The sequence below is a fragment of the Hydra viridissima genome, unplaced genomic scaffold (assembly GCF_058129835.1).
Source record: "Hydra viridissima isolate aposymbiotic clone 2 unplaced genomic scaffold, HvirCarnegie_v1 scaffold_16, whole genome shotgun sequence".
NCBI classification, from domain to species: domain Eukaryota; kingdom Metazoa; phylum Cnidaria; class Hydrozoa; order Anthoathecata; family Hydridae; genus Hydra; species Hydra viridissima.
The window spans coordinates 7,443,243-7,457,253 of NW_028324315.1; the positions used below are offsets into that span (position 1 = coordinate 7,443,243).

General features: G+C 32.6%; 1 protein-coding gene across 1 annotated transcript; it reads right to left on the minus strand.

Annotated features, from left to right (window-relative positions):
* Nucleotides 1-11,939: 11,939 nt before the first annotated feature.
* LOC149877844 (zinc finger BED domain-containing protein 4-like) lies at nt 11,940-13,692 on the minus strand. The gene is made up of 2 exons (XM_090073612.1): nt 13,521-13,692; nt 11,940-12,894 (listed from the first exon to the last, which is right to left on the minus strand). Exons 1-2 carry the CDS (start codon nt 13,670-13,672, stop codon nt 11,940-11,942), a joined length of 1,107 nt encoding a protein of 368 aa, XP_089929738.1. The 5' UTR covers nt 13,673-13,692.
* Nucleotides 13,693-14,011: the final 319 nt, after the last annotated feature.

The following is a 14,011-nucleotide window of genomic DNA, read 5'->3' on the forward strand; positions in this document are numbered from 1 at the left end:
ATTGTTTTAATCCAAAACTCAATTGAAATTCATTTAAACAATTGAAAGTATTGAGAATGGATTGAGAATGGTTATTTCAAACATTATCTTATCCTCTTAGACTTAATCTCAGTCAAGTTTTATAAAGCTCTTAATCAGAGTTAAGATCTTTGAGTTAACATGAATTGTTTTTTCTTTCTACTTATTTCTTTTACAGATTCCAACTCTACTATTTATTTCAATTTTTTAAATTCTATTATTTATTCCAGTTTTATATTTAAGTTTGAGACTTATTCAACTTTTCTGTTCACTTAAAGGCGAAGTTAAATTCACGAAGATTGTGTCAAAAACTTCTTGGAAATCTTAATTTAAAATCTTAATTTATTCCACTACCGGCCTTTTCATCGCTCAACCAGATTTTTTTGTGGGGGCCAATTTTTTTACAGAAAAATAAAAAGACAAACTTTAAAAAGATTTAATTTTTAAAAACTAAAAAATATTTCGAATACGTAGCCCAATAATTTTTTTGTATGAAATAAAAATAACAAAAACGAATAACCTAAAATAATGAACAATGTAAATAAAATGCAATAAAATATTTTAATATTCAAAACTTCACACATTTACATAATTATAGTTTCACCTGTTGAAATAATAACCTCTTAACTCCAAAGGTTTTACCTATCAAATAAAGTAGATCAATACAATAAAAAATTAAATGGTAGTTATAACGCGACGATTATAATATTTCTCAAGAGAGTAGTAAATTGATAATTAGTTATAATTTATAACATTCTTCCAATCAATAAATTAATTGTCCTCAAATCCAAACCTTTGGGGCGCTTTCCGATTTCGTTGAGAACCTCTGGGAAAAGGTTGTACTTCTGGATGAGTTTCCATTTCAGATACCCTATCAAACAAGTTTTCTCGGTCTGTAATTAATGGTTTATTTAATTGTGGGGTATGCTCAGAGTGAACGGAATCCTCTTTGTCAGCATTTTCAGGATTAGGATTAGGGAGTTTTTTATCTCCTTCTAATGGTGCTAAATCTTTAATTGATACAGTAGATTCTCGTCCGTTTGGATATTTGATGTGGGCATACTGTGGTTCTGCTTCTATTAGTTGCACCTCTTCTACCAGGGGATCGTATTTACTAGATTGAAAGTGCTTCTTTACAAGTACTTTCCCTTGTTCTAATAACCAGGTTGGCATAGATTGTCCGTTCGTAGATCTCCGTGGAAAATTGCAGAACCTTTTGTGTGGTGTTGCATTTATTGCAGTACAGAGTAGAGAACGTATCGAATGTAAGGCATCTTGTAACACGATTTCCCAGTTTTCGACTGGTAGATTTTTCGATTTGAGGGCTAATGTTATTGATTTCCATATTATTCCGTTAAAGCGCTCTACTTGTCCGTTTCCTCTAGGGTTATAAGGTGTCGTTCTGCTCGTTGCAACGCCTCGAGTATGAAGGAAAGTACGTAGTTCCTCTGATGTTAGGGAGCTTCCTCTGTCAGAATGAACATAAGCAGGCATGCCAAATAACGAGAAAAGATTCTTAAAACACTTTATTACCGATGAGGAAGAAGTATCAGGGCAAGCAAAAGCAAATGGGAATCGTGAGTATTCATCAATAATTGTAAAGATGTAACGATTTTTAGTTGATGTTGGAAGTGGGCCTTTAAAATCTATGTTAAGGCGTTCGAATGGTTGGGTTGCTTTTATAAGATGAGTACTGGGTGGTTTGTAGAATCGAGGTTTCAGTTCGCAGCAGGTAATGCACTGGTTTACGACACTTTTAATCTCTTCTATAGAGTATGTTAAGTTTCGACAGCGGACAAAATGGTTCATTCTTGTGATGCCTGGGTGGCAGAGAGCATTATGAAGCTCCTCTAATTTTACTTTGTTACTAATATACGAACAAAGTGAGCCTTCATTGTTTGATAATTTTTCAGTCAGTAAAGCGGAGCACGAGGAACGTGTTAAACAATCAGCTGCTTGGTTATACTTTCCTGGTCGATACTGTATGTCGTAGCTGTAGCAACCAAGTTCAGTACGCCATCGCATAATTTTATCGTTTTTAATTTTGCCTCGATGGTTCTGATTGAACATATACGAAACAGCTTGTTGGTCGGTTACTAAGGTAAAATGGCGTCCGGTCAAATAATGTTTCCACTTCCGAAGAGCTTCTACAATCGCGTATGCTTCTTTTTCAATAGCCAGTTGGTGCGTTTCATGTTGGTTTAGAGATTTCGAGAAGAAATCACTGGCTGACCATTTTGGTTTAATGTTGCAGCCAACGAAAAGTCAGAGGCGTCCGTTTCGACAACAAACGGGATTGTTTCATCAATTGTTTTTACAACAGCATTTGCAATATCGTTCTTTAGTAGTTTAAAAGCGTCTGTAGCTTGTTGATTGAGTGGGAATGTTAGACACTGTAATAATGGACGAATTTTTTCAGAATAATTACGGATAAACTTTGAGTAATAGGAGAAGAGTCCTACAGTTCTTTGTAAAGCTTTACCATTTAGTGGTAAAGGTAAATTAAGTAGGGGTTGTAATCTTTCTGGGTCTGCCTTTATGTTGTTATGAGATACAACATAGCCAAGTAGATTTATTGAACTAACTGAAATTACACTTTTGGTGCTGTTAAAAGTAAGTTTGTTTTCCTTCGCTGCTTCGTATAACTTCTTTAAATTAGAACCGTGTTCAGCTTGAGTCATCCCTGCTACCGTAATATTATCTAAATACGCATAGGTGTTTTTTAAAGGGTTCTCATTTATAAATTCGTCAATTTTCCGTTGGAAAACAGCAACGGCATTTGTTAGACCGAATGGCAAGCGAGTAAATTGATATAGTTTGCCATCAGCTTCAAATGCTGTATATGGCTTGTCTTCAGAACGACACCTTATAACCCTAGAGGAAACGGACAAGTAGAGCGCTTTAACGGAATAATCAACACACATTCGTTTTTTGTGTCGTTCATTTGTAGTGATTACAATTTGTGCCCTCCAAGGTGAGTTACTTGGTTCTATAATTTCGTCCTTTAATAGTTTCTTAATTTCGGATTGAATAAACAGCTTATCAACGTAACTGAATCTTCGGGATTTAGTTGCAATCGGTCGACAGTCTTTGGAAAGATTTGCAAATAATGTTGCAGGTGATATTTGCGATTTCTTTAAGCTACAAACTGACAAAGGGGGTAATATTCCCCCAAAAGGGATTGTTATATTGCTATGCTGTTTCATACAAGCTTGACCAAGGATAATATCAGCGCATAAGTTAGGTAAGATTGACAAGGTGATATTAGCATACTTTTGGTTTTGGAAAATCATATTTACCCTACAGTAGCCTTGAATTTTTGTACTGAGTGATGATAATGCCATCGATACACTGCCGTTACTTTTCGTATATGGGATTTGGTAATTATCTACTATGTATTTGTTGATAAAATTGTCCGAGCTTCCCGTATCTATTAAAGCAGAAAAGTTCCACCCATTTATTTCCACCTTCCGAATTGCGTACGAAAAGCAATTAGTTGTCCCAGCACTAATCATCGCTACTATATCATCGTATTCGGTAACAGCTAATGATTTGTTCGATTTACACACTTTTGCAAAGTGTCCTCGTTTTTGACATTTGTGACATGTGGTTTCTTGAGCAGGACAAGCACTGCGTGGATGGCGATTGTTTCCACAAAAGTAGCACAGTTTTGTGGACGGAGGTGAAGTTAACTGATTATTAGTGTATTTTCTTGCATTATGCATTGCATTGATTTGGGGTACGCTAGATTGGTACTGTTCCGAGTGCTTTTGAGCAAGTTCTAATGAGCGTGCTTGGTCGAATGCCGATGTTAGTGTGAGTGTCGTGTTTTCCAGTAGCCTTTGACGTATTATGCTTGAGTTTAAGCCAGTGATAAACACATCTCTAATAGACTCATCACAATAAACATCGGCTGTTACTGCTTTGAAGTTGCAATCTTTTGCAAGAGTTCGGAGAGCTTGTATAAATTCGTCTAGTGTTTCCCCAGCTTGTTGCTTACGTGTTGCTAATTGATGCCGAGTAAATATTTCGTTTTTTGGTTTAACGTACAACGATTTGAGAACGTCGATCGCATTTTCAAAAGATAGTGAATCGGATATATATTCATAAACAGTTGGTGATACAAAGTCAATTAATATTCTTAGCTTTTCGTCAGATGTAGATTCTGAAGATAAGAAAAAATTTTCGAGAGTTTTAAACCAGTGAGTCCATTCTTTACCTGATGTTGAAGAATTTGGATTCGCGTCAAATCTTTCAGGACGTAGATATTTCTCCATGAAAATTACTTCTTTTTTTTTTTTTTTTTTTTTGATAGATAAATTGAAATAATAACCTCTTAACTCCAAAGGTTTTATTTATCAAATAAAGTAGATCAATACAATAAAAAATTAAATGGTAGTTATAATGCGACGATTATAATATTTCTCAAGAGAGTAGTAAATTGATAATTAGTTATAATTTATAACACCTGTGTTTGACTTTGCTGTCCGGATGAAATTATAATTATGTAAACTACAACTGTCTAACACAGGTGAATGTATAATTGTATTTTCTTATGATTATCAAAAAATGGTACTAAACCAAACAAAAAAATATTAATTAAGTTGTTTAAAAATAGGAGAAAATCAGAAAACAGCAACACAACTAAATGAAACTTTTATAAACTATTATAATATTTTTACAACCAGATCATTTAATACAGATTCTTTACCAGATCTTGGAGAGACAGTGGTGCATATGTCTTTTTAAAAAAATGCTGCTTATTAAAATATTAGTTAAAAACTTTCTGCAAACGTGATCTTTAACTATTTGAAAAATTATAAGTCAAAAAAGGTCTCTAGGCATGAATTATCAAGAAATTTACAACAGTCTTCAGAAAATTTATATTGGCATAATTCACATTGATGATCAGATTCCACATTAAAATTGTTAATGTTAATGTTTAATTTCAAAAGTAAAGATGTATGTTTAATATGTAATTTTCAATGAACTGTTGAACACTCAGAAAAAAATTACCTCCAGAACCTTGGTGAAGTATACTATATTCTTTCTCTAAGTGATCTGATGTAAATTTACCAAGAACATAACTTTGATTAGTGTTAAGTAAATATCTTCATAAATCTTATCAAGTCACAACAAGTTTGGTGGATACAAGTTGCAGTTTAGAAAGCTGTTTATGTATTTCTAATGCCACTTAAAAATCTTATGGTAGTTTTTTGAGTTGAACTAGCAGTTGGAATCTGAGAAAAGAGTTCTACCAGCCAAACAGAGGGAGCATTTTTTGGTCGACGTTTTTCTCCACGCACTGAAACTGTTTTAAAACTTAGAGGCCAGTGCAACTCACAGTATTATTGGTAACAGTATCATTGGCAACAGTATTATTGGTAACAGTATTATTGGTAACAACTAAATTAAAGTTTGGAATAGCTTTTATCCATTTTTCATACTCAACGCTTTCACTTGGAAATTAATACACTAATACTTTACTAGCTTCACTCAATATATATATTTATTTCATTTTGATAATTAGTGAGACAAGCATACACAGTGTGTATGTGTATTACACACAGCATTTTTTTGGAATGATATAAAGATAGGTACGCGGAAATAGCGATTTACGGAACCGATTTTTATGCTAAAATTTTGGCTCTCGTTTTTTTAACTCTTTTTGAGGCAGCGTGAGGCAGACGTAGTTTTGTGGAGTTTCTTTTTAAAAACATATATACACCTAGATAACTTTTTGGAAAGAAGAAAGTCTAATCTTTACTTTTTTAAAACTTTTATTATGGTTACTAAACTTTTTTTTGTGATATTTTGCTCCTGAATATTAGATTGATGTTCTCTCTTGAATTTGGGGTCGAAGAAATGTAGAGTCCGCTTTTTTTATTATTAAAATTAGTTTTTTTCATGCATTTTCTACGCACATGCCAAATTTCAACGAAAAATAATTATAAGCAATATGGAACCAATTTTTTCAATACATCTATATATCGAAAATTTGCTACTAAATATGTCATAACTTTTTTTTAATTGTTCGTTTTTAATAATTTTTTCATCTTTAAAATACTGTATTGAAGGGCTTTCTAATGATATATAACATTTTAGTATATGCTCAATTTTAAAAAATCAGTCCACGTACCTAAAAAAGATTTAGTTTGAAATAACAAAATGTTTATTATTTGCTTTAAAACTCCACGTTTAAGTTACATAAGTTTATTTACATTAAAACGTAACAATAATTTACAATGTATCATTTACAACATTACATTTTCTCATTAAAAATTTGTCTGAACGTGGAAAAATAATTCTCTACAGCCGCAAAAAAATATGCTCCCACAAATAATTCCGGTCGCTCGATGAATAGGCCAGAAGCACTGATCTCAAAATATAACTGGATAGCGGATATGGGAAATTTTTTGAAGCCAGTTTTGGCCTCCAAAGATGGCGGCAGAATTAACGAATGGTTATGAAAATTAAGAAATTGATGATAATCAAGTTTTATATCTTAAGCTCAAATATTTATAAATATATAATTTTCTAATAAAAATCTAGTTTTTTTTTTTTAACATAAGATTTTTTTCATAAAAATAACGGAATATTGTAATATTTACATAAATTTCAAATATATAAATATTTTTTTATTTGAAAAAACATATTCTTACAATAAGTTATTCTATATTAACTTTCTGTTTTTCGTTTTTTAGAATAAATATAATAAAATAAAAATTCTCAGTAAAACTAAGTACAAATTTTAATTTTAATTTGCTTAAATTTATTTTGTTTAATAAAAGTAAAGAAAAAGTATTTGTTTGCTTGTGCAGAAATCTCAAGTTTCAAATAGTTAGCATTTGTTATATAATTAATGTACCTTTTAGTTCTTAACTACCCAATGCTGTGTGCTAGAAGGTTAATAACACAACAGCATGGTAGGCAGCTGATTTTATTTTTAAGATAAAATATATTTTAGGCATTAGTTTATCAGATAGGCACTAAAAAATTATAAATCCTGCATGAACTATTAGCTGAGCACTGTGATTACACACAACTCAGAGGTTCCTTCTAGAGTTATTACATAAATATCATATCATATCATAAAAATATTTTTGATTGGTTTTTGAATAGGATAAGTTTTGTTAATTGCTTCCTAAGCTTTTTTCCAATTATTTTGGCAGTTTGTTCTTTACCCAGGTGATAAAAACATGTTTTTGCATAGTTTTCTGAAATAAGTTTAATCAGTGCAAATAAATGGTTATCAGTTATAGCTGAGTCAAACATGAGAAGCTTGTTCATTAAATATTTTTGAGTAATCAACTGATCTCAAAACAGCACTAGAAATGGCATTTTGAATTTCTATTTCATTTGGAAGGTTGCCGTTTATTGAGGCAAGCAACCTTTGGAAACATCTTTCAGTTTCTTGGCATATGATAACAACACTTTTGGTTGGTTTAATTAAACCTCCTCTGTCTTTGAATTTTAAAAAACTGCTTTGTTCGAAATGATAAGAAAGTACTAATGCATTCCAACATTTAATGCAGATGATTTATTGTAAATTTACGTATCATAATTTTTTTGATAAGATACGTGTTGATAATGTTTAATAACATACAAAATATATGTTATCAAAAAATTTTCTAAACAAGTTTTGAATAACAAGTCAAAAACAATTGAGAGCTGGAATATTACAAAGAATAATATATATTAAAAAATAATATTTCGTATTTAATATTTTTATTAAATACTCTATCCATGTATTACAATTATGTATTAAATAATTCTAGAAGGAACCCCTGAGCTGTGTGTACTCACAGCACTCAGCTAATAGTTCATGCAGCATGCTCATATCTGGTGTCTTGCTACAAAAAATATTTAAAAAGCTAGACTATGAAATAAAGTTTTAAAAATTTCTTTAAAATTTTATAAACTTTATTTCATAGTGTAGTTTTTCTTTCAAAACTCTATTTATTTTCTTTCATATCTCTGTAAAAAGCCTTATAAAATGTACATCGATCACCGCTAAGAGCTCCGATCGTTGCCATCCTGGGAAGCCAATTTTTGCTTCAAATTTTTTTGAAAAAGACAATTGAATACGCTATCCAGTTATATTTTGAGATCAGTAGCCAGAAGTAAAGAACGCCGTGAATTAAAACCAAACAATTTTGTTATCATTCAGAACGGAACGAGGCAAAAGCAGTTTGACGAGATCGAAAAAATAGCGCCGTATGTGTTGCGGTGTTGTGCATACTGATGAGACCGTAAAACGGGGGGAAATTTTATTTTGATGAGATGGACAAAATTTATTTAGGATCGGGTGGTTATCTGGGGTAATACATTAATGTTAAAAACCTATTTCTTGTTTTGCAAAATTATATAGTCAATTGAATAGTAGCCGCTACTTTTTCACTTAAGATCAAAGCTTTTGATTTACAGTGTTTTAAGGGTCATTGAGCTGTAGCTACACTGGTGGAGTGTAGGAATTTTTCAGGGGGCAATTATAAAATCTATTTAAGTGAAAATTTCCTTCGAAATTTTTCCCCTGAAAATTTCATACTCTCCACTGGTGGGGTACGCGCTCCACGTTGGGGATCACTGATGTAGGTAATTATTACAACTTTTTCCAGAAACACTAATTTATTGAGTCACTGTTTTTTATGAACTTGTTAATATTTTATCACCGTCTGACTGCGATTAGTAAAATTTACAAACTCTACTCCTTTTTATATACTTTACAATCGCGTCATTTGTTAACACCTTAAATTATTATTAAACTATTTGCTAACACCTTATTTACATTAACACCTCAAAACATCATTAAACTATCCATTAGCACCTGAAAATATTTCGTAATTTCCCATAACCCACAAATTGCTCCGGCTTGGAAGACGTCATTCTCGACATCAATATTATTTTAAGACTAATTTCATTAGAGACCGCCGATCCTTTACTGTTTATCGGATTATCGGATTGTGCACCGAACTTTCTGTGCTGAACGGTTCAAGCTATTTACGGATTGATTTGATCCGAAAATAATTTAAAGGTTATTTACCTTAAATGTTGAAATGAAAGTAATAATTTTTCAGGCTAGTTTTTATTTCTATTTCTGTTTTTATTTCTATTTCTATTTAAGTACAAAAAGTATAACAATATAAAATTTATCGGACCAATTCACTAACTGTAGTAATCCGCAAAGCAAATTAATTCGCAAAGGAATTCGATCCACAAAAAAAAAAAAAAAAAAGTCCGCAAAATTTAAATTTGAAAAATTCTTAACTTTTAAATCAAAATAATATAATAATGGCTTATCGCTATAGATGTAAGTGAAAATAGTAGACTTGTTAATTTGTTGAACGAATTGTTGTAGGCTAAGATTTCCTAATAGGACTGATTGAAAACAAAAAAGAAATCCACTATTTATTTGACGCGCACATAATAAAAATGTCATTTTTTTGGACCGCACCATTTAATGCGATTCGTATAATTTGCTAATGCTTGATTTCCAATAGTTGTAGGAATGTCATACAAAAGTGCCACAACAGGTTTTTTTTATAATAAAAACATTTTCTAGTGTAAGTTGCACAACTTAACGTCGGTTGAACAACAAATTTTATGTTGTCTAATTGGGGTTGTGAGTTTTGAAAAAAATCTTTTTCTGCCACAGTATTTTGTTTTTTGTGCAAAACGCGCAGCTTATTTTATTTTATTGGAAACCACACAATGACTGTTGTACAACAACAAAGTTTACAAAATATCGATATTGTGGGAAATTTTAACCTTCCCTAAAGCACCAATGAGTCCCTGTTTTTTTTATAAACTTGATAATATTTTTCCCATCTGACTGTGAATCATACAATTTACAAAACTCCACTCCCCTTTTATACAGTTTTACAACCGCGTCATTTTAACACATTGAATACATTCAGACCGTACATACATTAACAACTACATACATTAACAATTAGCACCTACAATGTATGTAGTTGCTAATGTGTGTAGGCGTTAATGTCTGTAGTTATTAAAGCATGCACTTTTTTTATGACGGCTATATTTTGTTTGTTTACACTGTTTTTTTGAAAAATTTTTGCGCTAATTCAATGTAATGGAAACATAGCGTTGCACAACAATTTACCGCACAACAAATTAAGCATCGGCGTTACCGCACCGTCGGTAAAAATGCGTAAAAATGCGTAAATTTGCGTAAAATGCGTAAAAATGCGTAAATTTGCGTAAATTTGCGTAAAATGCGTAAATTTGCGTAAAAATGCGTAAATCCGCGTAAAAAGCGTAAAAATGCGTAAAAATGCGGTAATTTTGCGTAAAAATGCGTAATACGCAATTTTACCGCATTTATCACTTTTTACCGCATTTATCACTTTTTACCGCATTTATCACTTTTTACCGCATTTATCACTTTTTACCGCTTTTTATCACTTTTTACCGCATTTTATCACAAATTACCTCTTTTTTTGCTGATTACCGAAAAACTAAAAAAAGATACTTTAAATTGCTTTTTGTATTTCTATTAGTAAATATTACATTTACAGTTTTAAACAAACAAGTTATTGATAAAAAATTAATCATCAGATATATCATCATCTGTCTCTAATAAAATGTTTGCAAGCTCAGATGCTCTGTACTTTTTTTTCTCATTCCCCTTCCAATTTGACTTCATTATATTACCTAATTTTGCTTTTTTGATTCTACTTTGATTGTGCTGGAGTGTCATTGGAATAAACAAAGAGACACTTTGAGTTTGGTCTTTACCTTGAGTCACTTCATACCCTTCTTGTTGAGCTAGAGTCCTTTGACTCTCTTGAGTATCTAACTGTAGCTGTTGTTGCTTATTAGGTTCAGGACCAGTTTGAGTATCTGATAAAGTTGGAGAAGCCTTTTCAAGTGCACCTCTTTTTTTAGTTTCAGTTTGACTATGTGATTTTCCCTGTTGGTGAGTCTTCTTAGTTGGTGGTGTGACATGTGGTAATTCATACGGCTCTTCTTCGCAAGTTTTTTCCCAATCGTTGAGGTTAGAAGGAACCCTTGCGTAATTTTGACTCACAAAAACTAACATGCTAGTGTTTTCTGGTTTTACATTATGTCTAAAATCAGTAACTGTCCTACCTCCTACTGAAAACATTCTTTCTGATGAAGCAGAAGTCACAGGTATAGCCAAGTAACTTCTAGCCAGACCAGCTAGCAAAGGTAACTCATTTTTATTTTGCTTCCATCATTCTAAAGCATCCACATCCCTTTCAGGTAAGGCCATAGTCTGATACTTTTCAAATTCAAGCATCAAGGGTGGCTTGAGCTTTGATTGGCTAGGCTGTGAAGTCCCAGGGCGATGCGCTGAAACCTGCCTCCTGTCTTTCAAAAACTCAAGGTCCACTGGATCCATAGTTTCGTCAAGATCTGATGTTTCTAGCGAAGTATGATCATTAACCAATGACTCGCAGAACTGGGTTGTGGTTGGGTGATTGTCAACCAATTCCTTGATGGCGGCTTCCCTCCCTTCCTCACTGTTTGCAATATTTTTGAGTGTATATCCTCTATAATATGGGTGCAGAAGTGAACCCACATTATAGTATTTGACTCCAACGCCATAATTAGGTAAACCCTTCTCAAATTCTTTCATGAAGTTGTGTAGGCACTCTGCAACTTGAGGGTCACGCTCTTCAATGTCATTTATGGTTTTTTTGCAAAGCAAGTGGAGATTTAATATGTCTTTTTGAACTTTATGCATAGTCACTAGATTTTCAGAAGACCAGGAATCAGAGCATCGCTTACATTCTGCCAGAAATGGTAAAATGTTGTAAATACTAATAAACTCTAACTCATCCGGAATCAAACTTTGAAGATCTGGTTTGTTTAGAGTTTCTAGAGCAACCAGTAAACCAGCCTTCAATCTGAGGATTGAATTAAGCATCATAAAGTTAGAATTCCATCTTGTTACAATTGGCTGAATGATCTTGACTGGTTCTATATTTGCTTCCACGCACGCTTTCTTGATGTCCTGCCAGTCTAATTTGGTGGGTCCTTTGAGCAAGCCCTTTACATTTCTTAATTATACCATTGATTCCTTCTGATTTTTCTACAGCCTTTGTTAAACAAGTGTTGAGTAGATGATCGGCACAGGTTAGATGATCACTGATCTCTTTGCTTTCCGTGATTGCTTTCTTCATGTTGGCTGCAGCATCAGTAACACCCACTTTGTAAAGGTCTTCCCTCTGAAGACCAGGAAATTGAGAAATCATGTGGTCTATTCCTTGTGCAAGCAAAACCCCTGTATGTCTCCCAATAAAGTTTTGGCAATCCAAAGATAAGTTTTTGAGTTCAAAGTCTTTGGTAACATAATGCAATGTAAGGGAGACGAAGGGATCACCATTTCTTGCAGTCCATCCATCTGTAGTGAAAGCTGCCATTTCGCAATGCGGGATGTCTCTCTCAATTTGCATTTTTACATCACGTCTTAGATTGCGATAAATCATTGGTAGCTTGAATTTGGATAAGGTGGTTGGACTTTTTAGGTTGGCTTGTGGACAAAGATAATTCAGCAGCATTTTGAAGCCAGCAGTTTCAATAACGTGAAACGGGAGGTTAGAGAGAACTAGTGAAAGGGTTAGGATGGTATCAAATTCCAACTGTTGAGCACTTTGTGAAGGCCACTTTATTGTTTCAGTAAAGTCGTCCATTTTTGTTTGGTGACTTGATGATGCATCATGTGGGAGGTTATCAAGCCTTTTGTTTTTATTAATAGGACCAAAATATCTTCTTATGGTACTGGACTTATCAGCCTCTGCCTGAGCATTCCTCTTTTCTTGAAATTTCTTCTCTTTATTTTCGTTATCGACTTTTTGCATCTGGTAAAAAGATAGCGGATTGCAGGATCTGAAATAAAATAGTGGAATTATATATGTTTAAAAGGATGCGAATTACAATGTTTCAGTAGTAGATAGTTCATAAAAAATCTACCGACGCATCATATTTATTCAAAATATTGAAGTTGTGAAAAAAAATATAAAGATACATATTTTGGGTATGTCCAGCGATGTAGCAGACATCCCCTAGACACGCCCTGAGAAGGTTAGTAGCACAACTGCATGTTGCGTTATTGAAAATATAAAATTTGTCAAAATTGTAGGTAGACACTACTGCCGCTTACCATTCAGTTGTGTTATCAACCTTCTAGCACACTGTATTGGGTAACTTAGAACTAAAAGGTACATAAGTTATACATAAATATTAATTTAATCGTAAATTGCACATAAAAAAATTATATCGAATATTTTGAACTTTAACATTTAAATAAACAATTTCTTTAATTGTCTAATTTTTTTAAAATCATTTCATTTCTATAAACTTTTTAAAAATTTGTTTGTAAACTTTAAAAAATATTGAAGGCCAATTTTTGCTTCAATATTTTTTCGAAAACAACAATAGAATACGCTATCTAGTTATATTTTGAGATCAGTGGTTTAAAATATACTAAATTATAGTAAGAGTAAAACACTTACTTTAAATGAGCTTTAACTCCACTGGTGCTACCTTGAGACAGCTTAATCACTTTTTTGCACTTATTGCACTCAGCAAATCCTGATTTTCTGCCAGAGCCAGAGATGTTATCCTCTTCTCTGTCTAGCTTGGTAAAATAATTCCAAAGAGACATTGTTTCTTGAAGATGGTTTGATTCGGAAGTGATTTTGGTATACTAATCAGATCACTGAAGAACTTTGAGGTTGGTAGTCTTTCTTGACTTTTGTCAAGCTTATATAGGAGACTAATTCAATTTTAGAGGGTAATTAATTATTTAACAACTATCTGACTTGATAAAAACAAAGTAATTTTTTACCATAATAATTACCGCTTATACAAACTTTTATCACAATTTACCGAAATTACCGATTTTTACCGCTTTTACGCAGTTTTACCGTATTTACGCAATTTTACCGTTTTTACGCATTTTTACGCATTTTACGCATTTTTACGCATTTTTACCGATTTTACG